The sequence below is a fragment of the Somniosus microcephalus genome, chromosome 1, assembly GCF_052327205.1.
Source record: "Somniosus microcephalus isolate GS21.2 chromosome 1, FLI_Smic_1.0, whole genome shotgun sequence".
NCBI classification, from domain to species: domain Eukaryota; kingdom Metazoa; phylum Chordata; class Chondrichthyes; order Squaliformes; family Somniosidae; genus Somniosus; species Somniosus microcephalus.
The window spans coordinates 404,460,218-404,476,387 of record NC_140987.1 but is presented as its reverse complement, the minus strand read 5'-3'; the positions used below and the strand labels follow the sequence as shown (position 1 = coordinate 404,476,387).

At 42.6% G+C, this 16,170-nt stretch overlaps 1 protein-coding gene across 10 annotated transcripts in view; it reads right to left on the bottom strand.

Moving 5' to 3' along the window:
• pdzd11 (PDZ domain containing 11) overlaps positions 1-16,170 on the bottom strand; it is a 37,760-nt gene that overhangs the window by 14,831 nt on the left and 6,759 nt on the right. For 5 of the 10 annotated variants that reach the window (XM_085998290.1, XM_085998293.1, XM_085998299.1 and 2 more), the window contains exons 2-6: positions 7,062-7,205; positions 4,961-5,044; positions 4,030-4,086; positions 3,130-3,228; positions 2,525-2,585 (exon numbers count right to left, since the gene is read on the bottom strand). In XM_085998290.1, coding sequence (XP_085854416.1) covers positions 2,525-2,585; positions 3,130-3,228; positions 4,030-4,086; positions 4,961-5,044; positions 7,062-7,205 — 445 coding nt within the window. The remainder of the gene's footprint in view (positions 1-2,524; positions 2,586-3,129; positions 3,229-4,029; positions 4,087-4,960; positions 5,045-7,061; positions 7,206-16,170) is intronic. The other 5 variants (XM_085998309.1, XM_085998323.1, XM_085998315.1 and 2 more) reach the window with 2 other exon arrangements.

Sequence of the window (16,170 nt, the reverse complement as noted above, 5' to 3'; positions counted from 1 at the left end):
AGTGTGGAAAACTGTGGCAAATGGAGTTCAGTGTGGGGAAGTGCAAGGTCATCCACCTTGGGTCCACGAAAGACAAATCGGAGTATTTCCTAAATGGTGACAAAGTAGAAACTGTGGAGGTGCAAAGTCACTAAAACCTAGTGGACAAGAACAAAATGCAATCAAAAAGGCTAATGGAATGTTGCCTTTATCTCACGGGGACTGGAATATAAAGGGGGGGGGGGGGAAATTATGCTTCATTTGTACAGAGCCTTGGTCAAATCCCATCTGGAGTATTGCGTTCAGTTCTGGGCACTGCACCTCAGGAAAGGTATATTGGTCTTGGAGGGAATGCAGCGCAGATTCACCAGGATGATACTGGGGATTAAAGGGTTAAATTATGAGGACAGGTTTAATTAACTTGGCTAATATTTCCCTTGAGTATTGAAGATTAAGGTGTGATCTAATCAAGGTGTTTAAAATATTAAAAAGGATTCAACAGGGTAGATTAAGAGAATCTATTTACTCTGGTAGGGAATCCAGAACAGGAATACATAATATTAAAATTAGGGCCAGGCCATTTGGAAGCACCACTTCACCGAAAGGGTAGTAGAAATCTGGAACTCTCCCACAAAGGGCTGTGGATTCTGGATCAATTGACGCTTTCAAGACATAGAAACATGGAAGATAGGAGCAGGAGTAGGCTATTCGGCCCCTCGAGCCTGCTCCGCCATTCAATGCAATCATGGCTGATCATCCAAATTCAGTACCCGGTCCCTGCTTTCTCCCCATATCCCTTGATCCCTTTAGCCTTAAGAAATATATCCAACTCCTTCTTGAATATATTTAATGTATTGGCCTCTACTGCCTTCTGTGGTAGAGAATTCCACAGGTTCACCACTCTCTGGGTGAAGAAATTCCTCCTCATTTCTGTCCTAAATGGCCTACCCCTTATCCTTGGACTGTGACCCCCTGGTTCTGGACACCCCAACCATCGGGAACATCCTTCCTGCATCTAGTCTGTCCAGTCCGGTCAGAATTTTATAAGTTTCAATGAGATCCCCTCTCATTCTTCTAAACTCCAGCGAGTACAAGCCCAATCGACCCAATCTCTCCTCATAAGTCATTCCTGCCATCCCAGGTATCAGCCTGGTGAATCTTCGCTGAACTCCTTCCATGGCAAGAACATCCTTTCTCAGATAAGGCGACCAAAACTGCACACAATACTCAAGATGTGGTCTCACCAAGGCTCTGTACAACTGCAGCAAGACATCCTTGTTCCTGTACTCAAACCCTCTCGCTACGAAGGCCAACATACCATTTGCCTTCTTAACCGCCTGCTGCACCTGCATGCTTACCTTCAGCGACTGGTGCACAAGGACACCCAGGTCTCGTTGCACTTCCCCTTCTCCCAATCTATTGCCATTCAGATAATAATCTGCCTTCCTGTTTTTGCCACCAAAGTGGATAACCTCGCATTTATCCACGTTATATTGCATCTGCCATGCTTTTGCTCAATCACCCAACATGTCCAAATCATCCTGGAGTTTCTCGGCATCCTCCTCACAGCACACACGCCCACCCAGCTTTGTGTCGTCTGCAAACTTGGAGATATTACATCTAGTTCCCTTGTCTAGATCATTAATATATATTGTGAATAGCTGGGGCCCAAGGACCGATCCCTGCAGTACCCCACTAGTCACTGCCTGCCACTCGGAAAAAGACCCGTTTATTCCAACTCTTTGCTTTCTGTCTGCCAACCAGTTCTCTATCCAAGTCAATACCTTGCCCCCAATCCCATGTGCCTTAACTTTACACGCTAATCTCTTATGTGGGACCTTATCAAAAGCCTTCTGAAAGTCCAAATACACCACATCCACTGGTTCTCCCTTATCTATTTTACCAGTTACATACTCAAAAAATTCCAGTAGATTAGTCAAGCATGATTTACCTTTTGTAAATCCATGTTGACTTTGTCTGATCCTGTCACTGTTTTCCAAGTGCTCTGCTATTACATCTTTTATAATGGACTCTAGCATTTTCCCCACTACCGATGTCAGGCTTACCTGTAATTCCCCGTTTTCTCTCTACCACCTTTTTTGAATAGTGGGGTAACATTAGCTACCCTCCAATCCATGGGTACTGTTCCAGATTCCATCGAATGCTGGAAGATGATCAGCAAAGCATCAACTATTTCTAGGGCCACTTCCTTAAGTACCCTAGGATGTAGATTATCAGGCCCTGGGGATTTATCGGCCTTCAATCCCATCAATTTCCCCAACACCATTTCCCTACAAATACTGATTTCTTTCAGTTCCTCCCTTTCATCAGACCATATGTTCCCCGACATCTCTGGGAGGTTATTTGTGTCCTCTTTTGTGAAGACTCAGATCGATAGATTTTTGTTAGGTAAGGGTATGAAGGGATATGATTCAAAGGCAGATAAATGGGGTTGAGATCAGCCGCGATCCAATTAAATGGCGAAACAGCCTCAAGGGGCTGAATGGCCTACTCATGCTCCTAAAACATTTAGGGTTGCACTTACTGTATGGAAAATAGCGAACCCTCATTATAATTTCTCTGGCAGATTTCAGGATCTCAACGGCCTAAGCAACAGAAATAAATACAACTCAGCAACAACAAAACAGCTCTAAAGGGAAAAAGACATGATTTTTTTTCTGCAGAAACAATTTTTTTTGTTGCTATAACACGCACAAAAGTTATCTGAACCAGAACCCATCCAACATTAGCATTGCTATGTCTGATCATCAACTGGTTTATTTTCTTTTCTGAATAACTCATCTACATTCCCCTGAACTTTAACCCAAGCGTCCAATCATGACATAACTGGTGTTAAGTCTCCAGGGCTTCTGCTCAGACAACATTTATCAGCCTTCAAAGTATCCCACACATATTCCAGAGTGGCTTGGCTCAAAACAGGCAATTGAAAGGTCAATCATGTGGATGGGCCATCATCACCATTAACTGCCAGATCACACACTGATCCCTAAAGCACACCCTGAATTGGTGATACAAACTTTCAAAACTCACGTGCCATGTATCTTTAGTCTTTCAGGTTCACATAACATGTTCATACAAATGTCCTAAGTCTACACATCTGCCTGTGTGCTAGCTGACTCTGGTACTCACCTTGCTATGTTCTATATCCTGAAAGTCAATGTCATTCACAGCGAGGACCTGATCACCCTCCTGCAGCCCTGCATGATCTGCATCGGAATCAGGAATCACCTGTGGTACAATGTAATTGCCCGGATACTGAGGTTAGTACTTACACACACACACACCCACTCTTACTTAAAAGCACTTCTCGTCTTTCTAGGTCCTGTGTTGGCAGAGATCTGGGAGCAAGTTAACAAATGGCTTTTGTCTGAACTGAGAGTGGTGCACACAGAAAGGGGAAGGGGAGAATTATTTGATGTCTGTGTGGTGAATCTCTGTGCTTGTCAAATGAAGAATGCAAGTTCCAGGAAATAGAATGCTTTTCCATTTGGACACCCAGTGTCAGCAAGCATTTTCATGCCAGGTACAGCATGGGTTAGGCTCAGAGTAAAAGGCCTTCTACTCTGTGCCAACAATGTACCTTAATCTTAGGAGAATGACCCCTACTGCACCAGCATGACTTTTTTCTATTTCCCACCATAGCATTCCAGCAGCCTCACTGAGTGACACTGTCAATTAAATGCAGAATTAATAAAAGCTATGCGCTGTGGTGCCACGATCACTAGGAACTGGATTTGAGACTGTCCAAATTTATTTCACACAGGACCCTTAAGGCCAGCAGAGAAAGGAGACTTCCGTCCATCAGCCTGAATTGGATTTAAACCCAGAAGGCCAGCATTTAAAAAATTTAAGATTTTCAGAATTCTTCCAGCACAGATCTGCTACCTGAATACTCATTAATCCTTGGTTGACACCACGCAGTCCTGTGCTTATGTTTTTGCTCAAGCTGTAACTCAGAGAATCTAACTTCAGCATCATGCGTAACAACAGTGTACAAAGCCATAACACATTTAAACCAAGAACACCAACCTTTGATATAAAGATGCCAAGCTGTGAGGCCTTGCCCCCTCGGATATTGAATCCAAGCTGCAGGAAACAGTAACACAATTAAGTTTGTGGAACATCAGAATTACAGAACTTCCAGGATAGCATTCAGTTACCCTTCAGATAAAGCCCTGCTGAGTTATCCAATTTCAGCCAGGACAATAATTAAAGCGCTACAATTAGCTTCAGCATCATATGGTCATTTACAACACCAAAATTGCCACCTTTTTCATTTGTAGCAGATTACCTCAACTTTGGGCTGCTCTCAGAAAATCTGACAAGCATTGCAGAGCTATTTTTCAGCTATTTATTCCCTCCTCCCCAAGTCAACTCAACCACCGGCCACATCAAACACAACACTGGAACACTTAAAAGCAATTCAGTGTCAAATTAGGGACAGTTTATTGCCCGCTAGGAACCGAGTTGTGACTGCCCCAAACTCATTTCATGTAGGACCCTTACAGCGAGCAGACAGAAAAAAAACTTTCATCCCATCAGACCTGGCTGCAATTCTCTTCCCATTAACTTACTAAAGCCACAGTGACAACTGGAGATTGGAAAGTGTGCTCCGGGGATGTGGGTTCTCTCAGACATTCCTTTTTTCCTCCCTGTAGAGAAGGGGTTGACTACTCCTGTGGGTCTTGGCTTTGATCAGGAACTCACTGCTTGAGTCAATCACAGGATCAAACCCACATCCCACCACTCTTGCGGTGCAGTACTTTGCATCTCGCTAAATTAATTTTTGAAACTGGTTGAGAACACAACTTTTATTAACATTTAGCAGAAAACTATTCTTCACGTAAAGATTTAGCATTAAAGATAAAACATTGTGGCAGCAGAAGCCAACGCACTCAAGACTTAATAACCTTGTCCCCTAATTTACAAAAGGCATGTTTTGAGTATGAAGGGTTATTACCTGAGCCCCAGGGGGTTTCTTCAACTGGATTGATCGAGGCAAAAACTGGGTCAGCTCATTGTTGTAGTCCGAGTGATGTAACCGCTAAGGAATCAATTAAAAATCACTTTCAAAACACACTAGTCTTTTTAAAAATATACATAAAACTATATTCTTCATTCCCTGAAAATTCAAATTCACCTTCACGACCACTAATGTTGCAGCTTCACTGAACAGAGCACAGAAAGGACACCGTTTTTGAAATGTCGCCCCAACTATCAAGTATCAAAGTTCAGGATGGCTCATTTTGTAACAATGTGCTGTAATTTTTTTAATTTGAGAAAATTAACACATTTTGAAAAGTTACACTTTATCTGTTTTATATAAGTGCAGCTTACATAGAATCATAGAAACTTACAGCACAGAAGGAGACCATTCGGCCCGTCGTGTCCGTGCTGGCTCTTTGAAAGAGTAGTCGTGCTTAGTCCCACATCCCTGCTTTTTGTCCGTAACCCTGCAAGTTCCTTATCCTCCAGGACCTGTCCAACTCCCTTTTAAAATGATTTATGATATCCGCTTCCACTACCTTTTCAGGTAGAGCGTTCCAAATCCTGACAACTCAGTAAAGGCATTTCTCCTCCTCTCCCCTCTAGATCTTTTGCCAATGATTTTGAATCTCTGACCTCTAGTTATTGACCCACTCACCAGAGGGAATATTTTTTCCCTATTTACTCTATCAAAACCTATCATCTTGAAAATATCTATTAGGTCACCTCTTAACCTTCTCTGTTCCAAGGAATAGTCATAACTTTTACAACCTCTCCTCGTAACTGAAGTCCCTCATCCCTGGTAACATCCTGGTAAACCGCCTCTGTACCCTTTTTAAGGCCTTTACATCGTTCCTGAAGTGTGGTGCCCAGAATTGTCCACAATACTCCAGCTGAGGCCTAACCAGTGATTTATAAAGTTTAGCATCTCTTTGCTTTTATATTATATTCCTCTATTTTAAACTGAAGTAACACATATGCTTTTTTAACCACCTTATCAACTTGCACTGCCATCTTTAAGAATTTGTGTATATGGACATCAAGGTCTCTCTGCTTATCCACACTTTTCAAAATCTTGCCATTTATAGTACACTGTCTTTCCAAATTGGTCGTCCTCCTTCGCATTGAACTTCATTTGCCATGCTTCTACCCATTTCACCATCCTGTCTATGTCATCCTTAAGCCTGGTCATGATCTACTACTTTGCTAAGTTCATCTGCAAACTTTATAATGCTGCTCCCTACACCCGAGTCTAGGTTGTTTATAAAAATTGCAAAGAGTAATGAACCCAAAACTGACCTTTGGGGAACACCACTGCAAACCACCTCCCAGTGTGAAAATCATCCATTCACCACCAACCTTTACTTCCTGTCACTGAGCCAATTTTGTATCCATTCCGCCACTTTCCCCTTAATTCCAGGGAATTAAGGGGAAATACACACACTGCATAGTGATAAGTCATAAATATACCTACATAAAATCATGCACCACACCTCAGGATTGGTGTTCACTGATTGATTTACTAGCTCAGATAATTACCCCTTTTAGTAAAAACAAACATGTCAGAATGCAATGTAATCCTTTTGCACAATCAAATTCACATTAATAGCAAATGGGAAATAGTCCACAGATAAAAACACATTTCTTAAATTAGAACAGATAAGACAGTCATATACAGGACTGAGTCACAGGGCAGCTACAACATTGTTTAGAATCCAACTTCAAAGGATGTAAAGACATTATTCTCTCTCTACTGGCTGTAATGATCATGTGCAAAATAAATTTTGGAACTCTTTCCCAGCTTCTTGTACAGACCCATAGTATAAAACTGACCTCATTAGGTTAATCAGGAATGAGAACGCTAGCTGATTTTTTTATCCTCCTTGACCCAGGGAATGCTCAGGCCAATTCCAGCACCCCAACTATTGCACCAATTGAGACCAGTTAACTCAAAAGATCTGTTATTGTGTCGGAGGCTTTTTGGTCAGTAATACTCAGTAGCACACTGGTCGATGTTTTTACCATTAAGTCACCAGCACAGCATTAAAAAGAACTTGTATAAACAACACGGTTACCTCATGCAGTGGGATCCAGGGAGGAGGATTCTCGTACGGTGGCAAAAACACTACTGGATACTGATAGTCATCATAAGAACCTTTTGGGTCCACATATACCCGGTTCGACATTGGTCTACAATCTCTGAAAGAATCCAGTAAAATCTGTAAACACAGGATCACAAGCTGCAGTGAATGCCTAACATTTTTACCCAATACACACTACATAGTGAGAAGTCATAAAAAAACCTACACAAAAATCACTAGATACAAACAAGGCCATTCAGCCTACCTTAGTTCATTCATCCAGAAATAACCTACAGTTCACTCATTACAGCATCAAGCTGCATTTTAAATAATTCCAGAGTTTTTGCTTCCACTGCCCTACTAGTTGATCAGTGTGTGTGAAGAATTACACATCAGTTGTAAATTTGCCTTTTCTTAATTTGAACCTGTGTCCCTTGTCCTGTCTTGATTTAACTTGGAAGTAGTTTCTTGAATATATTTTGCATACTATTTACTATATTATACATACCTATCATGCCACCTCATACCAGAACTGACACTGCAGTGGGGAAAGATTTAACTGACATTGCTGGCAGTTTCACTGAATGGTGTAATAAAGACAATAATCTAATAGGTCTTTGCAGTAGTAAGCTTTTTCTAAATTGCTGAACTGGCAGTTGAGATAACCTAAGCAGTAGCGTTAGAATGATTAACGACTGCATACTGTGTCACTTACAGACAACTGCAAATAGTCGGATGCTGAACCATAAGAGCCCTAGAGGATGTAAGTTCTGTTCTGGCAGGAAAGTAAAACAATGGGTTGGAAGTAAAGAGGCCTAGAGAGGCAGGAAAGGAGGACAATGAGTCAGAAGTACAATGCTGGCAAGACCCCCATCTGGCATAAACAAAGGTCATAGGTGCAAGAACAGCTTGTGGGATAACGGACATATACTTTTCTGACAATAAAGGCAGTACTTTAATGTAACGCGGCATAGGCAACCAATCAGTGAAGATGCATGCGGGCCAAGGTCCAATCAGGTGGCAGGAATGAAATTTGCACGAGCTGGACATATGTATTGTAATGTATAAAAATGTAGTGTTTGCTGTAACAATTTGGAGAAGTCTGGCTAAGATAAATAAGAACATAAGAATCAAATCAAATCAACTTTTATTGTCATTGTTAGTGCACAAGTGCAGTACAACGAAATGTAGGCTTGCGGTTCCCGAGAGTGTACATTTAGATTAAGACATTTAAACATTCAACATACATTTGGCTTGTAATACATAAACATAAACATAACCATAATAAAGTGCATTGGCAGATGTGCAGGCTTTAGAGTTTATTTGTGGAGTTCAGTAGGATGACAGCCCTGGGAAAGAAGCTGTTCCTAAATCTGGCCTGCTCCGCCATTCAATAAGATCATGGCTAATCTGATCCTAACCGCCAATCTACTATCACAGAACCATCTCCTGAATCTAACAGAATTAGACACACGAACTAGGAGCAGGATCAGGCTACACGGCCCCTGGGCCCGCTCCGCTACCCACAGGGCCATGACCGATCCGAACCTAGACTCAAGTCCAAATTCCTGCCCGCTCCCCGTAACCCTTAATTCCCTTTACTTCTAGGAAACTGTCGATTTCTGTTTTAAATTTATGCAATGATGTAGCTTCTACAGCTTTTTTGGGCAGCATATTCCATGGACCTACCACCCTCTGAGTGAAGTAGTTCCTCCTCATCTCAGTTTTGAAAGAGCAGCCCCTTATTCTAAGACTATGCCCCCTAGTTCTAGTTTCACCCATCATCGGGAACATCCTCCCCGCATCCACCCGATCCAACCCCTTCACAATCTTATATGTTTCAATAAGATCGCCTCTCATTCTTCTGAACTCCAATGAGTAGAGTCCCAATCTACTCAACCTCTCCTCATACGTCCATCCCCTCATCCCCGGGATTAACCGAGTGAACCTTCTTTGTACTGACTCGAGAGCAAGTATGTCCTTTCTTAAGTATGGACACCAAAACTGTATGCAGTATTCCAGGTGCGGTCTCACCAATACCTTGTACAATTGAAGCAATACCTCCCTATTTTTATATTCTATCCCCCAAGCAATGAAAGCCAACATTCCATTGGCCTTCTTAATCACTTGCTGCACCTGCATACTAACCTTTTGAGTTTCGTGCACCAGGACCCCCAGATCCCTTTGTACTTCAGTACTTTCCAGTTTCTTGCCATTAAGATAATAACTTGCTCTACGATTTTTCCTGCCAAAGTGCATAACCTCACACTTTCCAGTATTGTATTCCATCTGCCAAATCTCTGCCCACTTACTTAGCCTGTCTATGTCCCCTTGCAGGTTTTTTATGTCCTCCTCACTCACTACTTTCCCCCACATCTTAGTATCATCTGCAAACTTTGATACGTTACACTCGGTCCCCTCCTCCAAATCGTTAATATAGATTGTAAAGAGTTGGGGACCCAGCACTGACCCCTGCGGAACACCACTAGTTACTGATTGCCAGTCTGAGAATGAACCATTTATACCAACTCTCTGCCTTCTGTTAGTTAGCCAATCCTCTATCCATGCCAGAATATTACCCCCAATCCCGTGATTTTTTATCTTAAGCAATAATCTTTTGTGTGGCACCTTGTCAAATGCCTTTTGGAAGTCTAAATACACTACGTCCACTGGTTCCCCTTTATCCACCCTATATGTTACTTCCTCAAAGAACTCCAGCAAATTTGTCAAACATGACTTCCCCTTCATAAAACCATGCTGACTTTCTCCTATTAAATTATGATTATCCAAATGTCCTTTTACTGTCTCCTTAATAATGGACTCCAAAATTTTACCTACCACAGATGTTAGGCTAACCGGTCTATAGTTTCCAGCCTTCTGTCTACTGCCCTTTTTAAATAAGGGTGTTACATTAGCAGTTTTCCAGTCTGCCGGGGCCTTTGCCGAGTCCAGGGAGTTTTGGAAAATTATTACCAATGCATCCACAATCCCTACCGCCACTTCCCTCAAGACCCTAGGATGTAAGCCATCCGGTCCAGGTGATTTATCCGCCTTGAGTCCCATTATTTTACCGAGTACCACTTCCTTAGTGATTTTGATCATGTTTAGCTCCTCCCCCCCTATAGCCCCCTCTTTGTCCAGTGTTGGGATATTCTTAGTGTCCTCTACTGTAAAGACTGATACAAAATATTCATTCAGTGTTTTTGCCATCTCCATATTTCCCACCATTAATTTCCCGGTCTCATCCGCTAAGGGACCAACATTTACTTTAGCCACCCTTTTTCTTTTTATATAACTATAAAAACTCTTACTATCTGTTTTTATATGTTTTGCTAATTTACTTTCATAATCTATCTTTTTGTTATTTTTTGCTGTCTTTTAAAGTTTTCCCAATCCTCTATCCTCCCACTAGATTTGGCTACCTTATATGCCCTTGCTTTTAGTCGAATGCTATCCTTAATTTCTTTACTTAGCCACGGATGGCTGTCTTTTCTTTTACACCCTTTTCTTCTCAGTGGAATATATATTTTTTGGAAGTTGTAAAATAACTCCTTAAATGTACACCACTGATCATGTATCGTCTTACCCTTTAATCTATTTTCCCAATCCACTCTACTCAATTCCGCTCTCATACCTTCATAGTCTCCTTTATTCAAGCTTAGCACGCTTGTTTGAGATCCAACCTTCTCATCCTCTAATTGAATATGGAATTCAACCATGTTATGGTCACTCATTCCAAGGGGATCCTTTACTGGGACATTTTTAATTAATCCTGTCTCGTTACACAGGACCAGATCTAAGGTTGCTTGCCCCCTGGTCAGTTCAGTTACATACTGCTCAAGAAACCCATCCCTAATACACTCAATGAACTCATCCTCAAGGCAGCCCTGCCCAATTTGATTTGTCCAATTAATATGATAGTTAAAATCCCCCATAATCATAGATGTTCCCTTATTACAAGCCTCAACTATTTCCTGATTGATACTCCGTCCAACAGAGTTGCAACTGTTCGGAGGCCTATAGAGTACGCCCACTAGTGTTTTTTTCCCCTTATTATTCCTTATCTCCACCCAAACTGTTTCATTATCCTGATCTTTTGACCCAATATCATTTCTCTGTATTACAGTGATTCCTTCCTTTATTAACATAGCCACCCCACCTCCCTTTCCTTCCTGATCGTTAAATAACCTGGTATGTTTAATTCCCAGGCATTGTCACCCTGCAGCCATGTTTCTGTAATGGCCACAAGATCATACCCATATGTAGTTATTTGTGCCATTAACTCGTCTATTTTGTTACGAATGCTACGTGCATTCAGATAGAGAACTTTCAAATATGTTTTGTGACACTTAGTTCCTGCTTTTGCCCTTTTTATTACTTTACCTTTTACTCCATACTTCTGCCGCTTCCTGACACGCTCTGGTTTTTAATTTCCCCACTGCTACCTAAGTCTATGACCTTCTCTGTTGTCATTTTTATTATTTGCTCTTTAGGAACCTCCCCCCCACTAGTTAGTTTAAAGCCCTCTCTACAGCCCTAGTTATATGATCCGCCAGGACTCTAGTCCCAGCACTGGCCAAGTGAAGCCTGTCCCAACGGAACAGCTCCCTCCTGCCCCAGTACTGGTGCCAGTGTCCCAGGAAGCAAAACCCATTTCTCCCACACCAGTCTTTGAGCCACGCATTTAACTCTCTAATTTTATTTGTCCTAGCCAAATTCGCTCGTGGCTCAGGTAATAATCCAGAGATTGTTACCCTTGAGGTTCTGTTTTTTAATTTGACCCCTAGCTGCTCATACTCCTTTAACAGAACCGGCTTCCTAGTCCTATCTACGTCGTTTGTACCAACATGGACCACGACAACTGGATCCACCCCCTCCCACTGCAAGTTTCTTTCCAGCCCAGAGGAGATGTCCTTAACCCTGGCACCAGGTAGGCAACACAGCCTTCGGGACTCTCGCTCTCGGCTGCAGAGAACTCTATCTATCCCCCTAATAATACTACCCCCTACCACTACAACATTTCTATTTACTCCCCCCTCTTGAATGGCCCCCCGTTCCACGGTGCTGTGGCCAGGTTGCTCATCCTCCCTGCAGTCCCTGCTCCTGTCCCCACAGGGAGCAAGAACCTCGAACCTGTTGGTCAAGAGCTAGGGCTGTGGCTCCTCTAGCTCTACTTCCTGGATCCCCGTACCTGCCTCACTCGTAGTCACACCGTCCTGTCCCTGACCATGGGCTACATCTGAATTACTTAACTTCATAGGTGTGACCACCTCCTGATACACAGAGTCCAGGTACTTCTCCCCCTCCCTGATGTGTCGCAGTGTCTGAAGCTCAGACTCCAGCTCATCAACACGGAGCTGGAGTTCCTGTAGCAGCAGACACTTGTCACAGACGTAATCACCGTGAGCCTCAATGGGGTTCACCAGCTCCCACATCTCGCAACAGTAGCACATCACCTGCTCCATTCTATGTAATTAATTAAATTTTTTATTGTTAGTTATGGACACCCTCTGTCCGATTTTAGATGCTAGTATCCCCTTTAATTAATTGGATTTAAATTAAATCAATCCCTCTAATTACACCAGTTAAATGGTTTACCAACAGTCACTCTGCACCAGAAAGGCCTTATTAACTACAACCCAGAGTTAAAGTTTGAAAAGAGCACCTAACACCCCACTTACCCTAACTCACACTTACCCAAACTCACAGCACTCTCTGATGACCTCGCACTCAGTGCTTGCTCGCACTAGCAATGGTCTTTTTATACTGATTGTTTGTTTACAGCCAAATGAGTCACCCCTGCTGATTGGTTAGAAAACTAGTTTCCACTGCCTGCTGTGCCAATTTACTCCTACTGCAGTGTAACCTTGTTTTACTCTTCTTAAACCAACAGAATCCCAAATACTTAACTTTTCCCCTTTACTTAAACTGCTTAAGTAATCTTATCAAGAATGATTTAAAGAGAAAGCAGATTGTCTCCTCACCGGTGTAATAAAGACTTGATTATCGATCTAAAACCTTGTGTCGAATGTTGATTTAAAATACTCCACAACAATTGGCGTCACGAACAGGATTCACACGGACAGGAGGCACGGGCGAGTGAAGCTGAGCCAAAAACGTGAGTACTTTTAAATACAACGCCCCCTTTGGAATCAAAGAACTAAAAGGTTTGAATCGGTAAGTCAAGTGGTCTTGGGGTTCAGGTGAAATGCGCGGAAGTATGGGCCAGGTAGGAGTTGCAAGTAGTGCATTAACTTTGGAGTAAAAATCTAAAGCATACCTCTGACAACTCGAGTTGCAAGCAGTGCAGAAAGTTTAAGCATACCTCTAACAACTTCAGTTGCAAGTAGTGCTAAGCATACCTCTGACAACAAATTACCCGAACAAAATTGTTGCAAGTATGGTCTCACTCTGCGAGAGTAAAGCAAGGGATGTACCGCTGACAACTGCGGTTACAAGTACCGTCTCACTCTGCGAGAGTAAAGCAAGAGAAGTACCTCTGACAATTAACCATGGGAAGTGAAAAACTCGAGTGGGGACCGGTGGGGTCTCTGACACGCTATATAGCGGACAAAAATAAAAGATTAATTGACAAAATGGTTAAAAACGATTGGCAACCGAACAACCCACCAGTAAAACAAAGAGAATGGTGGGCTAAAGAAACAAAATTAAAGGAAGAAAAGGCCATCATTTTAGTGGCTCGCGCATATTATGAGTTGAGGAGACATACTGTACTCAAATCTGGAATAAAAACGGGTGCCAAAATTGTACCAGAGTACCAGTAATTTAAGAAAGGGAATAAGGAAAAAATTTAAGTTTTATCGACACAGATGCTTTCAGTTTCTGTCCAAAACAAGTAAAATCCAGGATTTGCTGAGTGAAAGGAATCTTAAAAGGAAAGCTGGAATCTCAGTTTGTGTGAAAGTGTTAAAAATGTGGAAGTTTTCTGTCTTTGAAAGAAAATGTCAGTTGTGTTTGTTTTAGCTCCACCCACTCTTTTGTACAGAGAGCGAAACGCTGTTTAACCCTTTGAAGACATGTCTTGAATGATGGACAAGCATGTGCTGTTTTAAGTTTGTTAATTGTTTTACAAAAGATAAGCTTCAGCCTTGAAGTCACAGTTGCCAATGTGCCTGGAAGAAAATGAATTTGAATGTTTACAAGGCATGGGTGATTGTTTCTTTGTTAATGTGGCTATGGTTTCTTTCTTTTCCAAGTGATACTGGTTAGTTTTTAAAAAATTGATCCGGATTAAATTGGAGTTATTGAGGTTAATTAACCTATTAAAACCAGACTTTTGTGGCCACGGTGAAATTCCGGTTGGTGTAAATTTGTGTGGACCTGCTAAACACAGGCAAAATGAAGGCTGTATCAGACAGAAGGAGGACGGCTTGGGAAGCAGTATTGATACCCAAGGACAGATCAGTCCAGATTATAACGGAACATAGAGTCAACCCTGCAGAGGGAATGCTATCAGAGGGTGAGGCACACGAATGTCAGTTAGTAATCGAAGAAGAGGTCAGAGGAACCGTATCAGAATCGCCCCATGACAATCCTGAAAACACATTTTATGTAGACGGATCTCGCCGATATATAAATGGGGAGCCACACACTGGTTGGGCAGTAGTATCCGAGAACGGAAAAACAGTCGCAAAGGGAGGGCTTGAAGGAGGAACCTCAGCACAGGTAGCAGAACTAGTGGCTCTCACGGAAGCATTGAAATTGGCAAAAGGAAAATGAGTAAATATATATACAGACAGTAGATATGCATTTGGGGTAGTACATGATTATATGATAGCATGGAATAGGAGAGGATATATAACCTCCGGAGGAGGACAAATACAGCATGAGGAAGTAGTGAGAGACCTAGTAGAAGCGGTAAAAGGAGCAGAAGAGGTAGCAGTGATTAAAATAAAGGCACACCGCAAGATAGTGAGCCAGCAACAAAAAGGAAATATGCTAGCTGTTCAGGCAGCAACGGACACAGAGATGCCTACACCAATAGCAGCAGGTAGAATAACAGCAGAGGAAGTGAACATTAAAAGAATCCAAGAGGAGACCGAAATGGAGGAGCAGGAGCAGTGGACAAAGAGAGGCGCAGCCAAAGGTAGAGATGGAATATGGAAAAAGGATCACAGGGTAGTAACCACTCGCTGTATTCAGGAGAATTTGTTGAAAATATACCACGAGCCAGACCATGGGGGGCGGAATGTCATGATAGGTAGGCTAAGTATAGATTGGTGGTGGAGTGGAATGGGACAAGACGTGGCAAGATACTGCAGACGCTGCATCATCTGTTGACAGCACAACCCGGGTAGGCCCATAAAGGTTAGAATGGCCCACCAGCCACGACCCAAAGGCCCCTGGGAAAACCCCCAGATAGATTCTACCAGACCCCTACCTAACAGTAGAGGGAAGAAATACTGTTTAGTGATCATAGACCAGTTTACAAGGCGGCTGGAAGCATTCCCTACCAGAGACTGTAGTGCTCAGACTGTGGCCCGAATATTTGCATACGACGTGATACTGAGATGGGGGGTCCCGTTGCAAATAGATTCAGATCAAGGTACCCACTTTACGGGAAAGGTAATGAAAGAAGCTTGCAAGTTACTAGGAGTAAGACAGAAGTTCCATATCCCCTAACATCCGCAAAGCTCAGGCATGGTAGAGCGAATGAACAGAACCCTGAAAACAGCCTTAAGGCCATAGCCGAAACCGGACAGGGATGGGTGGATGTCCTTCCGTGTATCCTGATGAGGCTGAGAGCCACCCCAAACTGGGTGACCAGACTGACACCATACGAACTCATGACTGGACGAGCAATGTGTCTGCCGGAAGGAGTAGCATCTGGTAGTGAGGGACTAGGACCCTTAAAAGATAAAATTAGGAAATACGTACAAACAATGGATAATCAATTGAAAGAGCTCAAACAAGAAGTTAAAGAACAATAAGACATCAGAGATAAAAATACACAAAAGTCGGGGGCCTCGGAGTCCCTACCCAAGGTGGGGGAGCAGGTATTTGTTAAAATATTGCCAGAGAGATCGGGATTCTCACCTAGATGGACTGGACCATTTGAGGTTATCATGACCAGCGATACGTG